Source organism: Oryzias latipes, chromosome 23, assembly GCF_053564925.1.
Source record: "Oryzias latipes strain Hd-rR chromosome 23, Olatipes_Hd-rR_3.1".
In the NCBI taxonomy this organism is placed as follows: domain Eukaryota; kingdom Metazoa; phylum Chordata; class Actinopteri; order Beloniformes; family Adrianichthyidae; genus Oryzias; species Oryzias latipes.
In genome coordinates, this window is record NC_136259.1 from 26,481,137 (window position 1) to 26,504,015 (window position 22,879).

General features: G+C 53.0%; 3 protein-coding genes across 7 annotated transcripts; 2 read left to right on the plus strand and 1 right to left on the minus strand.

Moving 5' to 3' along the window:
* The first annotated feature begins 1,180 nt into the window (after positions 1–1,180).
* Positions 1,181–9,628, plus strand: xpot (exportin, tRNA (nuclear export receptor for tRNAs)). 4 transcript variants are annotated; one of them, XM_023952674.2, is made up of 26 exons: positions 1,205–1,345; positions 1,718–1,811; positions 2,616–2,826; positions 2,921–3,003; positions 3,079–3,135; positions 3,202–3,271; positions 3,354–3,572; positions 5,227–5,411; positions 5,487–5,655; positions 5,724–5,960; positions 6,029–6,067; positions 6,135–6,197; positions 6,264–6,388; positions 6,461–6,605; positions 6,676–6,795; positions 6,864–6,958; positions 7,040–7,109; positions 7,179–7,417; positions 7,486–7,771; positions 7,843–8,032; positions 8,114–8,230; positions 8,303–8,418; positions 8,520–8,567; positions 8,634–8,705; positions 8,837–8,893; positions 8,974–9,628. In XM_023952674.2, exons 3-26 carry the CDS (start codon positions 2,737–2,739, stop codon positions 8,998–9,000), a joined length of 2,919 nt encoding a protein of 972 aa, XP_023808442.1. In that variant the 5' UTR covers positions 1,205–1,345; positions 1,718–1,811; positions 2,616–2,736; the 3' UTR covers positions 9,001–9,628. The 4 variants fall into 4 exon arrangements, with proteins under 4 accessions (XP_023808441.1, XP_023808442.1, XP_078798227.1 ...); XM_023952673.2 differs by lacking the exon at positions 1,718–1,811 and having other exon boundaries at positions 1,181–1,345; XM_078942101.1 differs by lacking the exon at positions 1,718–1,811 and having other exon boundaries at positions 1,207–1,345; positions 2,700–2,826.
* A 730-nt stretch (positions 9,629–10,358) lies between these two features.
* Positions 10,359–14,626, minus strand: rtcb (RNA 2',3'-cyclic phosphate and 5'-OH ligase). Its single transcript, XM_078942117.1, has 13 exons — positions 14,042–14,626; positions 13,748–13,958; positions 13,368–13,446; positions 13,230–13,297; positions 13,059–13,158; positions 12,830–12,986; positions 12,608–12,764; positions 12,380–12,539; positions 12,133–12,308; positions 11,120–11,308; positions 10,942–11,052; positions 10,747–10,866; positions 10,359–10,675 (listed from the first exon to the last, which is right to left on the minus strand). The coding sequence occupies exons 2-13, from the start codon at positions 13,838–13,840 to the stop codon at positions 10,568–10,570; spliced, it is 1,518 nt and encodes a 505-aa protein (XP_078798243.1). The 5' UTR covers positions 13,841–13,958; positions 14,042–14,626; the 3' UTR covers positions 10,359–10,567.
* fbxo7 (F-box protein 7) lies at positions 14,474–21,577 on the plus strand. 2 transcript variants are annotated; one of them, XM_020702187.3, is made up of 10 exons: positions 14,474–14,606; positions 15,419–15,541; positions 15,619–15,814; positions 17,050–17,259; positions 17,336–17,480; positions 17,549–17,632; positions 17,701–17,796; positions 18,220–18,396; positions 18,660–18,700; positions 21,132–21,577. In XM_020702187.3, exons 2-10 carry the CDS (start codon positions 15,420–15,422, stop codon positions 21,417–21,419), a joined length of 1,359 nt encoding a protein of 452 aa, XP_020557846.1. In that variant the 5' UTR covers positions 14,474–14,606; position 15,419; the 3' UTR covers positions 21,420–21,577. The 2 variants fall into 2 exon arrangements, with proteins under 2 accessions (XP_020557846.1, XP_004087013.1); XM_004086965.5 differs by having other exon boundaries at positions 14,492–14,633.
* Positions 21,578–22,879: the final 1,302 nt, after the last annotated feature.

Genomic DNA, 22,879 nt, shown 5'->3' on the forward strand with positions numbered 1-22,879 from the left:
AGAGTAAGCAAGTTTCAGCCAGAGTTCAGGCTTACAGTCAGGCTAGTTTAAACATGCTTTCTGGATTACCCCCCAGTAGTTGGACGCGCTATTCTCTAGAAATACTAAATGAATCCCGTATGTTTCCCGACCAGTTCTAATGTTTCCCCTGTATCTGAATCAGCATCAGTTCATTGCACTTTACCATGACTCCTCGTAAAAAAAAGTTCTGTGCCTCATGATCGGTTCAACTTGATTTCTCATAATAAAACAATACACTATGAACGTTGTGTAAAAAAGAAAAAACACTACAAGGAATTTACAATGGCATAGTCAATCAGTCTTAGTAGAGATAGCTTAGTGGAAAAATCAACGGGGTTTGTATCTAGAACTCCCGGGTTGAAGACCAGCATTAAAATTTTTTTCTTTTTGCTTTGCGTTCATTTTCTTCATGTGATGTGTGTTTTGCTGCGTCAAGCACTTCTCTCAGAAAATGTCACATGTTGTGTTACGTTGTTTTTTTTAATCATCATTAACAACATTGTTTTGTTTTACGGTTTTTCATCATCATTTACACATTGAAGTGTTACAAGGAGCTTGGTTGAAGCATAAGAAATACATCCAGTCCGCCACCAGAGGCCGCTGTTCTGTGGGGTTTCAAAGCCCTGAATGGTTGGTTCATCTTTCCGGCACAATGACATGAACCCCAACGAGGCTTCATGGGGCTTCTATTCCCATCCCTGAATGATGGCCGCTCGTTTTTCTGTACTTAACTGTTTTTTTCTTGCCATAATCCAAATTCTAACAGTCTATTCATTAGGACAATCAGCTGTGGATCCACCTGACTTCTGCACAACACAACTGATGGTCCCAACCCCATTTAGAAGTCAAGGAATCACACTTATTAAACCTGACAGGCAGTAATCAAAGCAAAAGGTGGCTACTATGAAGATCCTACAATATGACATCTTTTCAGTTGTTTCACATGTTTTTATTGTGTATATAATTCCACATGTGTTCATTCATAGTTTTGATGCCTTCAGTGTGAATCTACAATTTTCATAGTCATAAAAATAAAGAAAACTCTTTGAATGAGAAGGTGTGTCCAAACTTTTCCTCTGTACTGTACACATGTCTGTTATGTATGGATTGTTACTTTTGTTAATAAAGTTTTTCAGGGGAAATAAAAAACAACGTCTGTGCCGGTGCGCACTGACAGTGCGCAGGCTCGTGACCCGGATGTAAACCAGCACCGGACACGCCGTCCTGCCGAATCCACCGACATGCGTCTGAATTCCAGAGGACCCCCGGCTCTGTGCTGAGCGGAGAGCATCGGTTAACGGCGGAACAGCTCCGCTAATATACGGTGAGCCTCGCGCGCGTGTTTCGCTGCTCTGCGGGACGGAAACGCAGAGAAACGGCGGCTGCGCGCCGAGATGGACTCATGAGAGATGGTGGGTCCTCCTCGTGAGGGTGAAGAGTAGACAGGCTGGTGCTACGGGACCAGAACCGGGTCTAGAACACGTTAAAGCCGCCTCCATCTGCCTTTCACAGTTAGCGCTTTTCTGCCCGGGAGGTTCCGTTAGGGGCTGGGCGGGTTTTCTGTCCGGTTCCTCCCGGGTTGAGTCAGCCAGCCGCAGCTAACGCTAACTCACAGCCGTCAGCTGCGGTCCGCTTGTCGGTTCTGGTTCGGGTTCGGAGCCGAACTGCTAACGGTTACTTTCGGTTTCATTTGCAGAAACGTGTACCGTGCAGAACCGAGACTGACGCTTAGTGACGGAGGGCCGAACTGTTAACGTTACATTACGGTGTCATCCGGACACACGCGCCAGGTGAGGCCGGTCCTCCTCGGTTCTGGTGTCGCTCGGGCCCCAACGCTCTGGAAAGGGTGTGTCACGGGTTCGGTTCGATGCAGCCTCCGGGACTGTCGCTGCGTGACTGCCGCCGGTGTTGATCTGGTGTTCAGAAGTTGTTTACGTCACACGTTTGATAACGGCCTATTATCAAGACCGCAGGAAGTGACGTGTACCTACTGTACTACTGGACCCGACTGCAGGGACCCGACTGCAGGGACCCGACTGCATGGACCCGACTGCATGGACTCGTCTGCATCAACTCGACTGCATGGACCCGACTGCAAGGACCTGACTGCATCAACTCGGCTGCATTGACCCGACTGCATTGACCCGACTGCATTGACCCGACTGCATCATCTCGACTGCATCGACCCGACTGCAGGGACCCGACTGCATGGACCCGACTGCATGGACCCGACTGCATGGACCCGACTGCAAGGACCTGACTGCATCAACTCGGCTGCATCGACTCGACTGCATCGACCCGACTGCATCGACCCGACTGCATCGACCCGACTGCATTGACCCGACTGCATGGACCCGACTGCATGGACCCGACTGCATGGACCCGACTGCAAGGACCTGACTGCATCAACTCGGCTGCATTGACCCGACTGCATTGACCTGCTACGCCCGTCTGCATGAACCGGTTACCCCTCGGTTACACAGTCGGTCTGGCTGAAGGACCTGCAGGTTTGCAGATGCTCACCTGAACCTGTGGCGCTCCTGTCGTGGACGTGACCACCCGTCCTGGTTCTGATCAAAGCCGTTTCCCTGCAGACTCACCTGTGTCACCCGTGAGTGTGCAGGGGTGAGGGGTCGTCATCGATCCTGCCCCTCACCTTCCCCCCCCCCCCCCAGCAGATGACAGGAGTGTGTGTCAGACCACAGCTAACCACGAATGGCCTGCCAGTCTGTCACCGCCGCAGTCATGGACGAGCAGGCCCTGCTCGGGCTGAACCCCAACGCCGACGCCCCCTACAGGCAGAGGGTGAGAAGTGCTTCCTGATCCTTCATCTTAAGTCAGGGTCCCGGTGCTGTACTTCAATACGTGTGTGTGTGTGTGCATGTGCGTGTGCATGCAGGCCATGGCGTACTTTGAGCAGCTGAAGGAGTCTCCGGATGCCTGGGAGGTGTGTGCCGAGGCGCTCTCTCAAGGACTGTACAGGTGAGTGTCACGTGGGCTGACCCCCCCCCCCCCCCCCCGGTTACCCTGTGATCATGTGACCTACTCTGTCTGCAGAGACGACCACGTGAAGTTCTTCTGTTTCCAAGTGCTGGAGCATCAGATCAAGTTCAGGTGAGGATCCTGTTAGTGAGGGTTCTGGTCCAAACGGAACCGGCCTCACCTGCTGTTCTGTTGCAGACACGCGGGTCTGAGTGCGGCGCAGCAGCAGCTCGTCAGGGAGACCCTGATGAAGTGGCTGCAGTCTCAGGTATGTTCTGGTTCTGCAGAACCAGCTGGCACTTTGTGGTCCTGACCGTAGTTTCCTCAAACGTCGGTGCGATTCCCGGCAGCTGATGAACGCTCAGCCTGAGAAGGCCTTCATCAGGAACAAGGCGGCCCAGGTGTTTGCGCTCACCTTCGTCAGCGAGTACCTGACTCTGTGGCCCAAGTTCTTCTTCGACATCTTGTCCATGGTGGGTCTGAACCCCAACGGCGTGGACATCTACCTGAGGACGCTGATGGCCATCGACGCCGAGGTGGTGGACCGGGACATCCTGCACAGCGCAGAGGTGAGGCAGAGCGGTCCGTCTGGGCGTGTGACGCAGTGGATGAGCTGCTGTTTACTGTCCTCCACCTGCAGGTGTGGAATGTCGTCGCGTGAGAATCTGACTTTTTCTTTCACAGCTCTATTCCGATACACCAACAACTCTCAGACGCACACAAACTGCAGTTATTTGTCTCCTGCGTGATAAATTTGCAAACAGTTTTTCCAGCTCTGTGCAGCAAATGGAACAGAAAGCAACAACTGGACTTCAGATCTGAAGGAGGGAGATTCCACACTTCTCCTTATGATTCAAGAACAAATGTAGGGAGGCAGAAATCCAAGCAAGGCCTTGGACATCAAAGTGTACCAATGTTCCGCCTCCTAGTGGCCAGAAACGGCCATTGCACTCCTGAATACAAGTCACAATGATGCATCATGGATCTACAGTTGGTGACGAACCTCAGGGAAGCCTGATGCATGGTGACAACCGTTTGGAGACATGAAGACGAGGCATTCATGTATCACCATAATCCAGCACAGATAGAAAAGTTGCAGCAACAAGACGCTTTTTTACTTGAAAAGAAAAACAAAACTTGTTACGGAAAAAAAGCCAAGTTTAAGTTTGAGCTGTTTTACAAGTTTTTCTATGAGGTTTAAAGGTGAGAGAGTCGTCAATCCAGACACCAAGGTACCCATGAACCCCCTCTATGACGTTTCCATCCAAGGTGGACACCATTGGAATTGTTTCAGGGAGCTTCTTTGGGTTTGAAAAGGTTAGCTCAGTCGTGTCAGCATTGAGAACTAACTTTAACTGAATAAGTGATGCAGGACAACAAAAGCTTTCTGCAGGGTTTCAATGGCCTGAGCAAGAGATGACCCATAACAGTAAATGACTGTGTCATCAGCATAAAGATGTAGATTAGCGTCAGACATTTTCTTCCAAGTCTATAATGTTTAACATAAATAGTAGGGGGCCCAGAACTGAGCCCTGTGGCACCCCCCTGTGGACAGTAACAAACGTAGAACATAGACCCTCATGTTTAATGCATTGGGTCCTGTTATCATGCAACTGCATCTCTGACAATCCAAGGCTGAGTAGTCTGCTTTTTATGGTCAACGGGGTCAAAAGCTTTGGACAAATCGATAAAAAGTGATGGACGGCACAGTTTTTCATCAAGTGCCACTATAATGTCATTTATCACATTCATAGTATTGCTGGTACTGTGCTTTTTTCTAAAACCTGATTGAAATATAGAAAGAATGTTTTCAGAGTAAAAGAAGTATTTCAACTGGTCACAGACTAAAGATTCCAGAATTGTGGATAAACACATAAACGTGTTATTGGCCTGTAGTTGGTCACGGATGGATCACCTCCTTTTAATAAACGCAAAACAAAAGCCGATTTCCAAACTGATGGAATGTCTTTAGTTTTGATTGAAAGATTAAACAGAATTGTGACTTTAATCAGCCGTGCGTCTGGTACGTCGACTCAAACGGCAGGAAAACCAACATTTACGCGCCTTCATACAGACTTTTCATTGGAAGTGGCCACTTGAACGCACGCCGCCACGGCCGGTGGAGACGGAGCCAAAGCTTGGCGCTCCAAACGGACGGGAGCGGAGACGATGCTCTTCTGCTAAAGGTCTTCTGCTCTCTGATTGGCTGAATGTGTGGCTCAGGACATCCGCAGAAACACTCTGATCAAGGACACCATGAGGGAGCAGTGCAACCCCAGCCTGGTGGAGTCCTGGTTCCAGATCCTGCAGACCTACCAGCGCTCCCACCCTGAGCTCACCTGCCAGTGTCTGGAGGTGGTGGGGGCCTATGTGTCATGGATCGACCTGAACCTCATCGCTAATGACCGGTAGGTGCTTGCCGTGCGGGGGCTCGGTGACACCTCAGTCCGCGGAGCAGCAGGTCTGAGCGGCGTCCGTTGCAGGTTCGTGAACCTGCTCCTGGCTCAGATGTCCATGGAGGAGCTGCGGGAGGAGGCCTGCGACTGCCTGTTCGAGATCATCAATAAGGGGATGGACCCCGTGGACAAAACCAAGCTGGTGGAGTCCCTCTGCCAGGCTCTGCACAGTGCCGGCTTCTTCAGCGTGGAGCAGGTGAGGCTCTGCTGCTCTGGCAGCCGTCTCCATGGGAACGCTCCTCCACAGAGCTCCTGTGCTTTCAGGAGGAAGACGTGGACTTTCTGGCCAAGTTCTCCCGGCTGGTGAACGGGATGGGTCAGAGCCTGGTGCTGAGCTGGACCAAGCTGGCTAAAGCCGGGAGCGGCAAGGAGGCGGGCGCCACGCTGCAGGCGCTGGAGGCCAAGGTGCCGCTGCTGCTGCAGCTGCTGATGCACGAGGACGACGACATCTCCGCCAACGTGGTGGGCTTCTGCTACGACTACCTGCACGTCCTGAAGCAGGCGAGTGTCCCTGTAGGTCACAGCCGCCTGGTTTCTGCTGTTGGTGAGCTCATCTTCTCTTCTTGCAGCTTCCTCAGCTGACGGAGCAGCAGAAGGCCCACATCGAGGTGAGTTCTGGTTCCTCTGGTTCTGGTTGGACCCAGCAGAACTTCAGCCGCTGTCTCCTCCCTGCAGGCCATCATGCTCGCCGTCATAAAGAAGCTGACCTACGACGACGAGTACAACTTTGAGAACGAGGTGAGTGTGTTTGACCCGAGCCGCTGGAGCCGGAGAACCCGCACTGACCCGGCGCCGCCGTTGCAGGGCGAGGACGAGGCCATGTTCGTGGAGTACAGGAAGCAGCTGAAGATGCTGCTGGATCGCCTGGCCCAGGTGTCTCCAGAGCTGCTGCTGGAGGCCGTGCTCCGCGTCTTCTCCAACACCATGCAGTGAGCAAAGCGCAGGCTGCTTCACGGACGCCTGCAGCTGCGCAGCTTCAGCTCCACCTCTGATCTCTGCAGGAACTGGCAGGCGGTGCCCTTCATGGAGGTGGAGGTGGCCATCAGGCTGCTGTACATGCTGGGAGAGGCTCTGCCGGCGTCTCACGGCGCCCATTTCTCTGGAGACGCGATGAAGACGACCACGCTGCAGGAGATGATGAGGACGGTCAGTCTCTCGCGTAGGGGCGGGGCTCTCGCGTGGGGGCGGGGCTCTCAGGTTTGTGGTTTCTCCTCAGTTGGTGTCCTGCGGCGTCAGCAGCTACCAGCACACGTCTGTTTCTCTGGAGTTCTTTGAGACGGTGGTGAGATACGACAAGTTCTTCATCGTGGAACCGCAGCTCATCCCCAGCGTCCTGGTGAGCGGGAGCCTCGGAGATGACGCACGTTCGAGCCCCAGGGTCTGAATGTTCCTCTCTGCCCTCAGATGGCGTTTCTGGACCACAGAGGTCTGAGGAACAACAGCCCAAAGGTCCGCAGCAGAGTGGCCTACCTGTTCTCCAGGTTCATCAAGACCCTGCAGTGAGTCCTGCGTGTGCGTGTGTGTGTGTGTGCACGCTCAGCTCTGTGCACGTGAGCCTCACTGCTGCCCCCTGTTGACAGCAAACACATGAACACATTTGTGGAGGACATCCTGACCCGGATCCAGGACCTGCTGGCGTTGGCTCCTCCTGTAAGAATTGGCGTTTCTTCGTCGTCTGCGCCGCCGTCTCCCCGCCTGACCTCGCTGTCGTTCCCACAGGAGAACGGCTTCACGCCGCTGCTGACCAGCGACGATCAGCTCTTCATGTTCGAGGCGGCGGGCGTTCTGATCGTGAACGGCGAGAGTCCGGTGGAGCGGAAACAGGCCCTGATGAGGAGCCTGCTGACGCCGCTGATGGACGCCTTCCAGCTGCTGCTCGCCAAGCTGTTGCAGGAGACGGAGGAGGAGCAGCAGGCGTCGCTTGCCGACGCCCTGAGCCACGCTGTGGGGTTCGCCAGGTAAGGTCTCAGGTGTGAGGCAGAGTCTAGTCTGTCTTCCGCTGTCAACCATGCGGCGTTTCCTGCAGCCGCACCAGTAAGGCGTTCAGCAACAAGCAGACGGTGAAGCAGTGCGGCTGCACCGAGGTCTACCGCGACTGCCTGCACTGCTTCCTGCCTGCGCTCAGCTGCCCCGTCCAGCGCGGCGTGCTGCGCAGCTCCGTGCGCTCCTTCCTGCACAGGATGATCATCTGCCTGGAGGAGGAGGTGCTGCCCTTCATCCCCGCCGCCTCGGAGCACATGCTGAAGGACTGCGAGGCCAAAGACCTGCAGGAGTTCATCCCGCTCATCAGCCAGATCACCGCCAAGTTCAAGGTACAGGAGCGGCGGAGGAGCCGCCCGCTACTGCACCGGCGCCCGCTGACCGCCCGCTTCTCCTGTTGCAGCGGCAGGTGGCGCCCTTCCTGCAGCAGATCTTCATGCCGTTGGTGCTCGCCATCTTCGAGGTCATGGCCCGACCAGCAGAGGAGAACGACCAGACGGCGGCCCTGGAGAAGCAGATGCTGAGGAGGAGCTACTTCAGCTTCATCCAGACCATGACAGGAAGTGGGATCAACGAGGTGATGGCGAACCAGGGTGAGCGGCGGCGGCGGCAGATAAGCCCGTCTTTGGTTTTGGGCAGTTGGACTGGCGTTCTGAGTCCGGTTCCTCCTCCAGGAGCAGAGAACATGGAGCGGATCCTGTTCACCATCATCCAGGGAGCAGCGGACCTGCCTGACCCCGTGGCCCAGAAGACCTGCTTCATCATCCTCTCCAGGCTGGTGGAGCTGTGGGGTGAGTGGACACCCCTCCTTCCTCCGCGTTCGCTCCTCTGTTCTCCTGCTGACGCTCTGCCCCGCCCCCCAGGAGGCAAAGACGGCCTGGTGGGCTTCTCGGACTTCATCTACAAGCACATCGTCCCGGCGTGCTTCCTGGCGCCGCTCAAACCCAGCTTCGACCTGTCGGACGCTCAGACAGTTCTGGTGAGTGTGGAGCCTGCAGAACCTCCTGCGTGCGTGTGTGTGTGTGTGTGTGTTCTCCTCTGAGCCTCCGTGTGTGTGTGTGTGTGTGTGTGTGTGTGCAGACGCTGTCGGAGTGCGCGCTCACGCTGAAGACGATTCACCTGAAGCAGGTAAGAACCGCACCGCACGCTTCCTGTCTGCGGGCCGCTGGCGCTGATTCTGCTGTCTCTGGTCAGGGACCCGAGTTCCTCCAGTTCCTGCAGCAGGAGTACCTCCCCTCGCTGCAGGTGACGCCGCAGATCGCTCAGGTAACTCCGCCCAGACCCAAAGGAGCCGCTTCCATGTAAACTTTGGGTTCTGGCTGAGCTGAGGTCCGGTTGGTCGTTACGTAGCTGCTGTTAACCTTTGAACTGTCCCCCCACCCCACCCCACCCCCCAGGAGCTGTGCCAGGTCCTTCAGCAGCCGGACATCAAAGTTCTGAAGAACTACATCAAGGTAGGAGGTGTCTGCTCCCCCCCCCGGCCTTTGTGTCACAGGCAAAGCCACGCCCCTGACCCCTCCCCATGTCGCTGCAGGCGTTTTTCCAGAGAGCGAGGCTGTAACCGACCCGAGCAGTTCGGACCCGAAAGGACTCTGCTGGACGTGCCCCCCATGCAGGAAGTGGGCTCAACTGCTTTGCACTTAGAAGAGGAAGCCGAGGAAACCCCCTCCCCCCTCGCCGATGGATGAGCCGTCCCCCTGAGGACTGACCCCAGACCAGACGCCGCGGTCTGTTGGGATGGGGGGGTCGGCAGGACCCCATAGATGTTTGCGATTGACGAGGTCATCGGGTCGGAGTCTGAGGACGTTTCAGGAACGGCGTGGAGACGACCACCAGAACCGCCTGGCTTTTATTGTGGAGGTCCGGCGGTCGACGACACAGAACTCTGGGTCTGGTGGTGGACCTCATCAGAACCACGGAGCTGCTGTCCTGCAGACGGGCCGTCTTCCTGCCCCGGACCCTCGTTTGGTTTGTTTTTTTAGGAAGGGATTTCATTTGACCTGCGGGTCGGAACATCGGTTCCTCTGAACTTTAGCGGGAACCTCTTTGATTTCAGGTTTAGGATGGATTCTTTGAGTTTCTGTACAAACATGCGGGTCAGACGGAACCTCCTGCCCCCCCCCTGTACTCTGAGGAAAGTGCCTGAGTGTTTTCATTGAAACGGTTGAATAAATCCTGCTGAGGTCTCCGCTCTGGCTGCTGTTTCCTCACACCACGCCTGCTGGGGGGGGGCTGGATAGCGGGGAGCGATGACGATACCATCAGCAGCTGAACGGCGAGGCGCCGCCCGACCGGACCGGACCTCCCTGGTTGAACCGAGCCCAGACCCCACTGAAAGCAGTGAAAAGAGGGAGCGGGAAAGCGGCCAAACACTGATGGAGGGGGGGCCGTCCATCAGTGTTATTCTTTTTTTTAATGTGTCCAATAACTGAGCAAACATGAGAGCGGAAGGACGGGTTCTACTGGTACAGAACGGGTTCCTGCATCTGCTGTTTGGATGAAGCTTTGTTTCATTTATGTTTGAAGTTTAGATTTTCTTCTTCTACAGAGGGAAAAGTGAGGGGGGGGACGAGTGCTGGACGGACAATTGTTCCTAAGATATTCCACCAGTGGGCCGGGTCAGGTCGGGTCCACTTCCTGTACCGTTGCAGACCCAGAAGAGCATCCGGGTCAGCATCTTTGTGTCAGACATTGTTTTCTAAACCAAGCTCTTATTGTGGGATCCACATTTTTGGTTCTAACCAGACCAAAAATTCAAAGTGATCCCAACTAGAACCAGAACTAGAACCAGAACCAGCTGCTTAAACTGAAGAGAGGATTTCAGCTGGTCCTGAAAAACTCCAAGAGGCAGGTTTGTGTAGAAGACCTGCTCCAGAATTTGCCGGATGGATCCAAAATAAACTCCCTTTAAGCTCAGACTTCAGCTTGCTCATCTTTTATTGTGAAAGTCAACAGGAAGTGTCAGGTCTTCAGCAAGACCTCCACGTGCAGAAGACGTTGGATCAGAGCCCGCTCATGCTGGAAAATAGAACCTTTATTTGAAACGGACCGGTCCCACAGCAGAACCGGACCTGAACATAAATTCACTGGTAAACAGGAAACCTGGGAGCCGTTTGGCTCGGCGGCGCTCAGCCTTTGATGACGGCGATGGGCCGTAGCTTGATGGCCTTCCTGCTGATGCCGGCGTCGTGACACGTGTTGACCACATCCGTCACGTTTTTGTACGACTCCGGAGCCTGAAACCACACCAGAACTTTAGGCTCTCAGCGCAACAGTCCAGTTCCCGGTGCTGGAGCGCCGGCCTCACCTCCTCCATGACCAGCTTGGGTGACGCCACCCGGATGGCGATGCCCATGTCAGCCAGCTTGTCAAGAACGTCCTGAAAGTCCAGGTTCCGGCGGGACTTTGCCCGGGACAGGGCCCGGCCCTGAAACCCCAATAGGAAGACGGGTCACTGACGGACCGATCACACCGCAAAGAACCGCAAACGAGCGACCCGTACCGCTCCGTGGCAGGTGGTGCCGAACGTTTCCGTCATGCCTTGCTCGGTGCCCGTCAGGACGTAGCTGCAGGTTCCCATGGTGCCCCCGATCAGAACCGGCTGACCTGTGAGCTGCAACGACAAGAAGGCGTGAGCGCGGTCCCGGCCTGCTACAGGTCCGGCGGCGGCGGCGGCCTACCTGGTAATCCACGGGGATCAGAGGGTGGTGCGGCGGGAAGGCGCGGGTGGAGCCTTTGCGGTGAACCAGCAGCGTCCTCTGCTTGCCGTCCACTATGTGCTCCTCCACCTTGGCGATGTTGTGGGACACGTCGTAGATGACGTGCATGTCCAGGTCGTCCGGCGTGGTTCCGAACACTTTGGAGAAGGCCTGACAGACGGAGACAGACGGAACACGTTCTGCGGTTCTGAGACTTTTCCCCAGTTCAGAAACGTCCTGGTTTGGCCATTGACTGTATAAGAGGATGAGTGGCCACGCCTCCCTGGCGTTCCAAACAGGAAGTGGCTCCAAGAAGCCAAAATCCCACAGACTTCTACAGAGAAATAAACAACTGTTTGGCAGAAGAACAGTTCTGGATCCGATACATTTGCTTTTTGTTTTTAAAATATTTTTTCTGTAGTTCAAGTCATAAAACGACCAATCAGATGCCTCGGTAAAAGCATGCGGTGCCCGCTGGCCCCCACCTCAGTATTTGATTGACAGATCTGAGTCGCCTTCAGTGGAAGGGGGTTTTTTAGAACAAGCTTACTACTGATTGGTGACAGCAGTTGCCATAGAAACGTTGTCTCACTGTCATCTGGCTCCAACATGGCGACTGAATTGGCTTCCTGGCTGGAGCCAGACGTAAGACGTTTTCTACACCAGTCCAGCTCAGTCCAGTTCTCTGATACAGTCGATGGGTTTGACCGACAGGCCCAGATAAACCCAGTTTCCACGTTCACCTGTTCAGAACCAGAACTGTTGTCTGGATACCTGACGGCACTTCCTGGTCACATGATGGCGGTGGACCGGCTCTAAACAGACCACCAGAACCAGTGTGGGGTCCAGGGTCCAGCCCAAGAACACTTTGACACACAGGTCAGAGGTCGACCGCCAGCTGCCCCAAAAGGCATTGGAGCCAAAGCCAGACGGCTCAAGAACCCGACCAGAATACAACCAGCGGATGGGTCGACACTTCAATGACCTGCAGGTACCTGTCTGGTGAGAAAGGTCATGGAGGAGCGGTTGACCCAGGCGTAGTTCCCTGCGGCCGCCATGCCCTTCAGGTAGTCCTGCCCCTCCTGGGAGGTGATGCGGGCGCACGCCAGCTGTCGGTCATTCACTGTGATGTTGTCGCGCTTCATGGCCTTCTCCATGGCAACCAGCGCATCTGTCAATAACAGCGCCAAAGGTTCACAGCTCTGCGGTCTCCACCACTGCTGGGCGGGTCACAGCGCTCACCTGTGGCCACCTGGTGTCCGAGGCCTCTGCTGCCGCTGTGGATCATCACGCACACCTGCCCCTTGTGGTCGATGCCCATCTTCTTGGCTGCGTAGTCGTTGTAGATCTCATCCACCACCTGGATCTCGGCGTAATGGTTTCCTGCTCCCAGAGTTCCCAGCTACCACACAAACACAGCCATCAGATTAAGCCACGCCCCTCAGAGCTCACCCGTGGGGGCAGGGGTACCTGCGGCAGGCCTCTCTTCTTGGCTTTGGACGACACCTTGTTGGGGTCGGCCTGCAGCATCCGGCCGTACTCCTCGCAGTGCTCCTTGTCCTCGGCCCAGGCGTACCCCTCCCTCAGAGACCAGTCCACGCCCATCTCCAGCGCCTCCTCCAGGTCTCTGTGGGGGGACAGGTGAGACACATCTCTGTGGGCGGTCCCTGCTGAGAAGGGGACATCACTCACTTGGCTCCCATCGGGATGACTCCTTTGGAGCCGACCCCCACCGGGATGTGGTCGAACAGCGACTGGGCCAGCTGCTCCTTCACGGGCTGGACGTCCCGCTCGTCCAGGTTAGTCCTTAGAAGACGGACGCCACAGTTGATGTCGAATCCCACGCCGCCTGAGAGGGAGCAGAAGAGTCATTCCCGGGAAGAGTCCTGACAGGAAGCGGCTTCATGGCGCCATCGGTTACCTGGAGACACCACGGCGTTGGGATCACTCATGTCAAACGCAGCCATGTTTCCGATGGCGAATCCGTAACCGGAGTGGACGTCCGGCAGACCGATGGACCTCTGCGGCAGGAGACACCAGTGTGAGTGCAAGATGGCGTGCACGCCCTAGAAAGTGTCACGCTCATGCTCACGTTCACGATGCCAGGCAGCGCCGCCACGTTTCCGATCTGCTTCATGGCAGGAAGGAACCCACCCACACCTGGGGAGAGAACCGAGCCGGTGAAATCCCGAACACGCAAGAGCTTTTGGCGGCGTGGCGATCAGCTGACCTCCTCCTCGACAGGCGTTACGAAGCTCCTCGAACATCAGCTTCTCCAGAGGCTCGTTCACGTAGAAGATCCCTTCAACCTGTCAGGCAGAGGCGGAGCCTAGCTTTATTGATCCCAAGACACGCCCACATGGTACCTCAACAGGTTGCGTCACATCACGTGCTACACTTTTGCTGGTCCAGAACACAAACCCAAAACTGTTTGGGGGAAAAACACTTCGTCATGTTGTAGAACAGTTAGTCTCACAGAAACGGTTCACTTCCGGCCCATTAGACACGGGACCATGTAGAATAACTGAACTGCAGTCAGAACCCGTCCAGCCCTCCCGAACCCGCTCCTGTTCTGTACGACTGTCCGGAACCAGATGCTAACCGGCTAACCTGCATGTTGGGCACGAAGCCCTTCTTAATCCTCCAGCAAGTCCCGGACAGCTTCTCCAGGTACTGCAGCTCATCGTTGTAGCTTCTGCTCATGGTTCCGATCCAAACGGGCCCCACGAGGCAGATTCACGTCTGAGAGCGGCGGTTACTCCACGCAGAAAAGCTCCCAACTCTACGGAGGCCGGGAGGCTCCAAAAAGCGATGTGACGCTCTAAATGACTCAGCAGAATCTTTAATAAAACACACTGAAGAAAAAAAGCTAAAATGATTTAAATTAATTAATCAAACATTTACTTTTTATTTACTTTTTGCAGAATTATAGTTTACGTTAGTTTTCTAAGCATTGAGCTGCTCAGTTTCCGTATTTTTCTTATGAAGTGATCAGATTCCGGTTGTTTTTCAAAATAAATTCAGCACCACGTAACATTTTAACAAGAAGTTTGTCCAAACATGATTGTGTGGCTGAGAATCAAAAGAAAAACTGTTGACCATCTATTAACTAATAAAGTAATATAGAAACTTTACATAAAAGCTACTTTTGATTTAAGGATTAGATTTCACGAAGTATCTATTTGGGCTCTTCAGTTTTAGTTTGCATTTAATTCATATTTTTATGCCAAATTTCTTAGTACATATTTGAAAAATAACAATGGCCAGACTAGTTACTAGTAAGGGTATTCGTTCATTTGTCTGCTGCTCCTCTAGTGGTCGCAATGACTTTTGTTCTGAAAATCCAGAGCGGAAGCTGTGCACGCGGCTCGACGCTGTTTGTGTTGTTGAGGTAAAAGGCCCCCAAAAGAGCCGATAACGACCCGTTTCCTTCATCCCGAGGTTCTCCGGGTTCTTTTCTGCAGCACAGGTGCGTCTTAACCGGCAGGTGAAGCAGGTGAGTGAACTTTAAGCCGAACCTCACGGACGTTACGCAGCAGTTTGAAGGTTAGCGCACGCGCTAAAGCGAAAATGATGAATTCTTGGTTTATGCAGTGATGCTGTTCATCCGTCTGCTGTGGTTTTGTGTAGTTAAACGCTGTAAAAGTAACGGTACTCCTGCCCGCAGTAACTAAGTACATCATTCAATTTACAGACATTAAAACTGCATCAAACCTCTGTTATTTATGCCCCCCCCCCGTAAAGAGACAGTTGGTATTAAAACTTTAAAACTTCCTTCCTGTTTATCATTATTATTACAACTTTCTAGAGGTTGTAAGAAAACTAATAATTCTATTTTAGTAAAGGGCGGGGCTTAATTAGAGCGCAGCAGTTCTGAACTCCGCCCACGTGCGCGCGGGGGGGGGGGGGGTAGCTGTCACAGGAATCTTTCCGCTCAGTTTCAATTCAGTTCTACGTTCAGAACCTCAAGGTTTGATATTTTGAAGCTGGTTTAGCTTTCCCAGTGAAGTATGAGAACATTGCAGGAGCGCGCCTGAACGTGCAGGAGCGCGCCTGAGCGTGCAGGAGCGCGCCTGAGCGTGCAGGAGCGCGCCTGAGCGTGCAGGAGCGCGTCCACGCGACCAAACCTGCATGACACCAAAGCAAAAGTGAGCAAATAAAGCAGCTTCTGCTGGAAACCATCAGTTTACTTCTGTGGGGCTCAACGTGTGGCTGCAGCTGCTGTTGTGTTTGTGGGTGCTCAGCTGTTTGTAAGTGGGGGGCACGTGGCTTTATCTGCAGCATGAAGCTGCGGGTTCGAATCCAGCGGCAGACCAGCAGGCTGGAGGTCCAGGGAGAGGCGCCCACCCTGCAGGAGCTGGCAGAGCTGATCCGGCAGACGCTGCTGCCGTCTCACGGACTCAGGTTCCTCCACCGCTGCTCGTCCGTATTGATCCTGATGTTTGAGGAAGACCTCCTGAACTCTGCCTCCATCCTCTCAGCGCCGACACGGCCTTCGGACTGTCCCTGAACGGCTCGGATCTGCTGTCCGACTCCGCCCAGACCCTGGTGTCCTGCGGCATCGACTCTGGAGATCTGATCTGGGTCCTGCTGCCCCCGTCTGCAGCTCCAGAGACCAGCGCAGTGACCGATGCTCAGCAGAGCTGCGGCTCCGCCTGCAGCTCCGCCCACAGCCAGGTGAGTCGTTTGGCTTAGTAAGTGAATGTTTTGACACAAAAGGAGGTCAGAAACCTTCATCCTGAAGAAGATTGGCCTTAGGAGGTCTGGACTTTAGAGAACTTCAGAGAGGAAGATGAATCCAGTGGCTTTCTGTGACGTCACTTTCTCAGTGGGGCGCCCCCTGGAGGCCAGACAGCCGTTGTGACATCATCATCACTGACGTCACTGACGCAGCGGACCATCAGGAGTCTGGTGGTCACGTGACTGTCGCTGTGCAGACACGCTTCTCTTCAGGTCTCCTGTCCTTCAAACTGAAGCGTTCTTGGGGGGTTCTGCGATGTCCTGAGGGGTTCTGGGATGTCCCGAGGGGTTCTGAAGGGTTCTGCGATGTCCTGAGGGGTTCTGTGATGTTTTAAGGGGTTCTGCGATGTCCTGAGGGGTTCTGCGATGTCCTGAGGGGTTCTGAAGGGTTCTGCGATGTTCTGAGGGGTTCTGCGATGTCCTGAGGGGTTCTGCGATGTCCTGAGGGGTTCTGCGATGTCCTGAGGGGTTCTGCGATGTTCTGAGGGGTTCTGCGATGTCCTGAGGGGTTCTGCGATGTCCTGAGGGGTTCTGCGATGTCCTGAGGGGTTCTGCGATGTCCTGAGGGGTTCTGCGATGTCCTGAGGGGTTCTGCGATGTCCTGATGGGTTCTGAAGGGTTCTGCGGTGTCCTGAAGGGTTCTGCGATGTCCTGAGGGGTTCTGGGATGTCCTGAGGGGTTCTGGGATGTCCTGAGGGGTTCTGCGATGTCCTGAGGGGTTCTGGGAAGTCCTGAGGGGTTCTGCGAATGTCCTGAGGGGTTCTGCGATGTCCTCAGGGGTTCTGGGAAGTCCTGAGGGGTTCTGCGATGTCCTGAGGGGTTCTGCGATGTCCTGAGGGGTTCTGCGAATGTCCTGAGGGGTTCTGCGATGTCCTCAGGGGTTCTGGGAAGTCCTGAGGGGTTCTGCAGTAGACAGGAGGAGCTTCTTGTCTGACTCAGCGGTGAGGAGCAGAAGCTCCTCAGAATCCAAAGGTGAAGATGGATCCAGACCTCGGTTCATTTTCAGAAGAACCTGTCCAGCGTTCTTCCTCCCCGCCGTTCCTGAAATGTTCCGGTTGATCTTCTGATGATGAAGATCTGCGTTCAGCCTCCTCTGTCTCCTCCATCTGCGACCTCTTGTTGTCTTCACGTCTTTCTGGTCCGAATGAAACGGCTTCTGTTCTTCCCTCCAGCCGCCTGGCAGCATCGAACCCGCGGGCTCGGCCCAGCCAGACGCTGACCCGGCGCCGCTCTGGGAGCCCATCCTGTGCAGCGAGGCGGAGGACGGTCAGGCCCCCCTGTCCCTGGACCTCCTCTACCACACGGCGCAGGTCAGCTGTCCTGACGACGCCGTGGTGGTGGCGTCGCACGTTCTCATGCTGGAGGCCGGCTTCACGTCGCAAGTGAGTGGAACGGGGGCTTTTTCTCTGTCCTGGGGGGTCCTCGGGGGCCCGGCGGTCTCACCTCTGCTGTCTTCAGGGCTGTGCGATGAAGCCTGCTGAAATGCCGGCAGGGTGGAGGTCCAGCGCCACCACCTACAGGCTGCAGTACACTCACCCTCTGTGTGGCAGCAGCTCTGCCTCCGTGGTGGGCGTGGTCATGGGCCCCCAGCTCGTCGTCAACGGTGAGGTTTTTCAGCGTCTTCAGAGGAAGGCGTCCCAGACTCTGACGTTTCCGGTTGGTGTTCTGTAGCCACCCTGAAGGTTCTAGAGAATGTGGGTTCGGTCCGGAAGCTCCAGTTGAAGGCGTCCAGCTTCGTGACTCAGGAGTGGGCAGGTAGGCAGGCGGCGGGGAGGCTCGACGCCGCAGCGCCGCTGAGTAATGCTGTGTGTGCTGTCCTTCAGGGGGAAGTGCCGCCGCGGCCTTCAAGGACCTCCGAAAGCTGTCCCGCGTCTTCAAAGACCAGCTGGCCTACCCTCTGATCGCCGCCGCCAGAGAAGGTAAACGCAGCCGAGGGGGCCGGTCTGCTTTTGTGAGCCACGCCCACAAGGAGGCAGAGGGTGGAGCTACCAGGAAGCTGTGGCGCCCCCTACAGGGAGCAGCAGAACGTTTGATCAAATGTTAGGGGTGCAGGTAGGGCCGGGAGAATGTTTGATATCACAATATCGTTTTATTCATCCTTTTTAAAAAAAGATTGAAATATTGTTGTGGCACAGACTTAGTATGTTTCTTGATATCCATCGTATCGCCAATACATGCCGCTATAAAATATTAAAAAGAACAGAAAATGCTGTCAAACAGGAAACGCATCATTTGAACGGCGATGGACTTCCTGGTGTCTCCCTGCTGTGGCTTTCTGTACCACTGGGGGGCGCCAGAGTGTGAATCAGAGTGGAGCAGAAAGCGTTTTCTTTCCGTTGCAGCCATGGCTCTGCCCTGGGCGTTCGGCCTGCAGGCCCTCCCTCCAGAGCTTCTCCTCAGGGTGCTCCGCCTGCTGGACGTGCGCTCGCTTCTCAGGCTGTCCGCCGTCTGTCGACTTCTGAACGCCGCAGCAGCAGACTCCTCGCTGTGGAGACACCTGTACCGCCGTGATTTCCCAGGTTAGAGCTGCTTCTCCGCCACGTTTTTTTAAACTTCAGAATCAGAGAAGCTGCACGTTCTTCAGCCAGAGACCAGCTGCGGACCAGGATTCACCAGGAAAACAGACATTTCTGTGTTTTTACACACATGTAGAGAATAAATGAAGCTACTAGTCTGATCTAAAGACGTCAGCAGATTATTCTTCAGTTTCTGTTGAATGTGAAGGAACCGCGTTTTCAGTCTGAAACATTTGGACCTCAATGATGTCATGTTTGTGCTTCAGGTTCTGGTGGAAACAGATCAAATGACTCGGACTGGAAGGAGGTGAGGAGGGAGTGAAACTGTCACACGGGTGTGAGATGTGTGGGGACCCACAGTGATGGGTCCTCCACGGCTTTGATTTCAGTCAAAGGAGGCTTTTAATTAGAAAATCTAACTAATATGTGTGAAGCTTAGAGGACAAACCAGAACATGAACAGAAGGAAGGTGGGCTTAATTCATGAATGAATCAGCCTGTAAACAGCCTGCAAACAGTCTGTAAACATTCTGCAAACAGCCTGCAAACAGTCTGTAAACAGTCTGCAAACAGCCTGCAAACAGTCTGCAAACAGCCTGCAAACAGCCTGCAAACAGTCTGCAAACAGTCTGCAAACAGTCTGCAATCAGCCTGTAAACAGTCTGCAAACATTCTGCAAACAGCCTGCAATCAGCCTGCAGACAGTCTGCAATCAGCCTGCAAACAGTCTGTAAACAGCCTGGAAACAGTCTGTAAACAGCCTGCAATCAGCCTGCAGACAGTCTGCAATCAGCCTGCAAACAGTCTGTAAACAGCCTGCAAACAGTCTGTAAACAGTCTGTAAACAGTCTGCAAACAGCCTGCAAACAGTCTGTAAACATTCTGCAATCAGCCTGCAAACAGTCTGTAAACAGCCTGCAATCAGCCTGCAGACAGTCTGCAATCAGCCTGCAAACAGTCTGTAAACAGCCTGCAAACAGCCTGCAAACAGTCTGTAAACAGTCTGCAAACAGCCTGCAAACAGTCTGCAAAAAGCCTGTAAACAGTCTGTAAACAGCCTGCAAACAGTCTGTAAACAGTCTGCAAACAGCCTGCAAACAGTCTGCAAACAGTCTGCAAACAGTCTGCAATCAGCCTGTAAACAGTCTGCAAACATTCTGCAAACAGCCTGCAATCAGCCTGCAGACAGTCTGCAATCAGCCTGCAAACAGTCTGTAAACAGCCTGGAAACAGTCTGTAAACAGCCTGCAATCAGCCTGCAGACAGTCTGCAATCAGCCTGCAAACAGTCTGTAAACAGCCTGCAAACAGTCTGTAAACAGTCTGTAAACAGTCTGCAAACAGCCTGCAAACAGTCTGTAAACATTCTGCAATCAGCCTGCAGACAGTCTGCAATCAGCCTGCAAACAGTCTGTAAACAGCCTGCAAACAGTCTGTAAACAGTCTGCAAACAGCCTGCAAACAGCCTGCAAACATTCTGCAAACAGTCTGCAATCAGCCTGCAGACAGTCTGCAATCAGCCTGCAAACAGTCTGTAAACAGCCTGCAAACAGTCTGTAAACAGTCTGCAAACAGCCTGCAAACAGTCTGTAAACATTCTGCAATCAGCCTGCAAACAGCCTGCAATCAGCCTGCAATCAGCCTGTAAACAGTCTGCAAACAGTCTGCAAACAGTCTGCAAACAGTCTGTTAACAGTCTGCAAACAGTCTGCAAACAGTCTGCAATCAGCCTGCAAACAGCCTGTAAACAGTCTGCAAAAAGTCTGTAAACAGCCAGCAAACAGTCTGCAAACATTCTGCAAACAGCCTGCAATCAGCCTGCAAACAGCCTGTAAACAGTCTGCAAACAGCCTGTAAACAGCCTGCAAACAGTCTGTAAACAGCCTGCAAACAGTCTGTAAACATTCTGCAATCAGCCTGCAAACAGTCTGTAAACAGCCTGTAAACAGTCTGCAAACAGTCTGTAAACAGTTTGCAAACAGTCTGCAATCAGCCTGTAAACATTCTGCAAACAGCCTGTAATCAGCCTGCAAACAGTCTGTAAACAGCCTGTAAACAGTCTCCAATCAGCCTGCAAACATTCTGCAATCAGCCTGCAAACAGCCTGTAAACAGTTTGCAAACATTCTGCAATCAGCCTGCAAACAGTTTGCAAACAGTCTGCAATCAGCCTGCAACCAGCCTGTAAACAGCCTGTAAACAGTCTGCAAACAGTCTGCAACCAGCCTGTAAACAGTCTGTAAACATTCTGCAATCAGCCTGCAAACATTCTGCAATCAGCCTGCAAACAGTTTGCAAACAGTCTGCAATCAGCCTGCAACCAGCCTGCAAACAGTCTGCAATCAGCCTGCAAACAGCCTGTAAACAGCCTGTAAACAGTCTGCAAACAGTCTGCAACCAGCCTGTAAACAGTCTGTAAACATTCTGCAATCAGCCTGCAAACAGTCTGCAATCAGCCTGCAAACATTCTGCAATCAGCCTGCAAACAGCCTGTAAACAGTCTGCAATCAGCCTTTAAACAGCCTGTAAACAGTCTGCAATCAGCCTGCAAACAGCCTGTAAACATTCTGCAATCAGCCTGCAACCAGCCTGTAAACAGTCTGCAATCAGCCTTTAAACAGCCTGTAAACAGTCTGCAATCAGCCTGCAAACAGCCTGTAAACATTCTGCAATCAGCCTGCAACCAGCCTGTAAACAGTCTGCAAACAGCCTGTCTCACCTGTTGCCATGTTTCCTTTCAGCTCTACAAAACGATGTTTGTCTTTCGCTCTGAAAGCCGCCGCAGCGCCACCCGACTGATGACCCCTCCTATTGGCCATCACATCTTTCATCCTTTGCCCCGCCCCTTCCCCCCTGTGCCAGGCATTATTGGGGGGGATTATGACCAAAGACCCAATCTCCCGCACGGCCTCCTGCCCCGCCCCCGACACGACCCCATTGGGCCCCTTTCAGACCCCCTTGGTCGACCGCTACCCCGGTTCAGATCATTTGGGGGCAAGGCAGCCGACATCCGGCGGGGTTTCATCTGAACATTGAATCCTGGAAGGAACGCCATGACCACACGTGGGGGGTGTGGCCTCCATGTGAGAGCCCCGTGATCCAAAGAAGAAATGACACTGTGCTGGAAAGCTTGATTTATTATTATTTTGGTTTTTTTTATAAACAGCTGAAGACCAGTGTGAAACAATCTGACTGTTCCTGTGTGTCCCTGAATGCACCACAGTGTTTTAGCCTGAAAGACTAACGCGGGTTTCTGGGTCAGAGCGAGCTGTGGTCGCCCTGACAAAACCACGTGACACACCAACACCTGAGTGACGGAGAAGGCTCCGTCCATCTGGTCTCAAACGTACAGGAACTTCCTTCAGAACCAGCGGGTTCTGCTCCTGATTCCGTCACTAAACTGCTGTATTCAGTCTTTACTGTCAAAAACGGCAGAAGAAACTTTGGCTTCCGGGGGGTATTCCAGAAAGCAGATTATGCTAGCTCCCACGATAAGTTTGAGGCTAAGGAAGTTGATAACCTCGGCTTTCGGTTCCAGAAATGGAGGTATGTTTCAGGGTGGGTCAAGTTGCCATAGCAACGCATGCTCTGAACATAACCTGGTCTGGAGCAGGTTTAGTTGAAGGTTAGTTTGTTTTCAGAGAGGAGAAGCAGCATGGCGTGTCCATTTGAAGATGATTTAGTGGATGAAGAAGCTCAGATAATACTTTTTCCACCGTGAGAGGGTGATAAGACCACGTATGGATGTTGGAAAGAGAAACTTATTACTTTGATCTAACTTAATTATTTGCTTCAGTTAAGATAAATCATTTTTTTTGTTAGAAATTTTTTTGTTAAAAATAACACGTAGTTTTCAGACAGTTATTTTCCTTTCGTTCAAATTAATTCAATTAAGTAGGTGTAACTTTGATGCTGCTGTTAGATCGGCACCGCAAGGGATTGTGGGATACCATTCCCTTTGCCTGTCTGGACGGATTTGGGTTTAAGTGTGGGTTTTTTACTAAATGTGTTTAGTTGTATAGCTGTTTTACTGTGTTTCACCGTGTTTAGCCGAGCTATTTTGTCCTACTATGCTTACGTCTCTGCACCATGAGTGAGAGGGAGGGAGAGGATGATGAGTTTATATAGCACCCCTACCGCTTAGTGCTGTTATGACAGTGACGGAAAATTCTTTAGTGAGTTTTTGCACTCGGTGCATTGTCTTTCCGTTCTTTTTATTGTTATACAAATGAGAATATCTGCCGGCTCAAACTTAGACATATGAAAGTTCAAGAAATATAAGTAATTAAGATGGAAAAAAGATTAATGGAGTAATGTGACATTTAGTTAGATAAATACGTAGATTTGAGTTGTATAAACAATTATTGAGTTTGAATTAATTTAACTAAATTATCTTTCAGCCGTGTTACTTTTTTGATGGACTTATAATTTTTAACCGCCGTCATTAAAATCTCAGACTCCGTCTCACTTCCGTCTCAAGTGTCGCGCT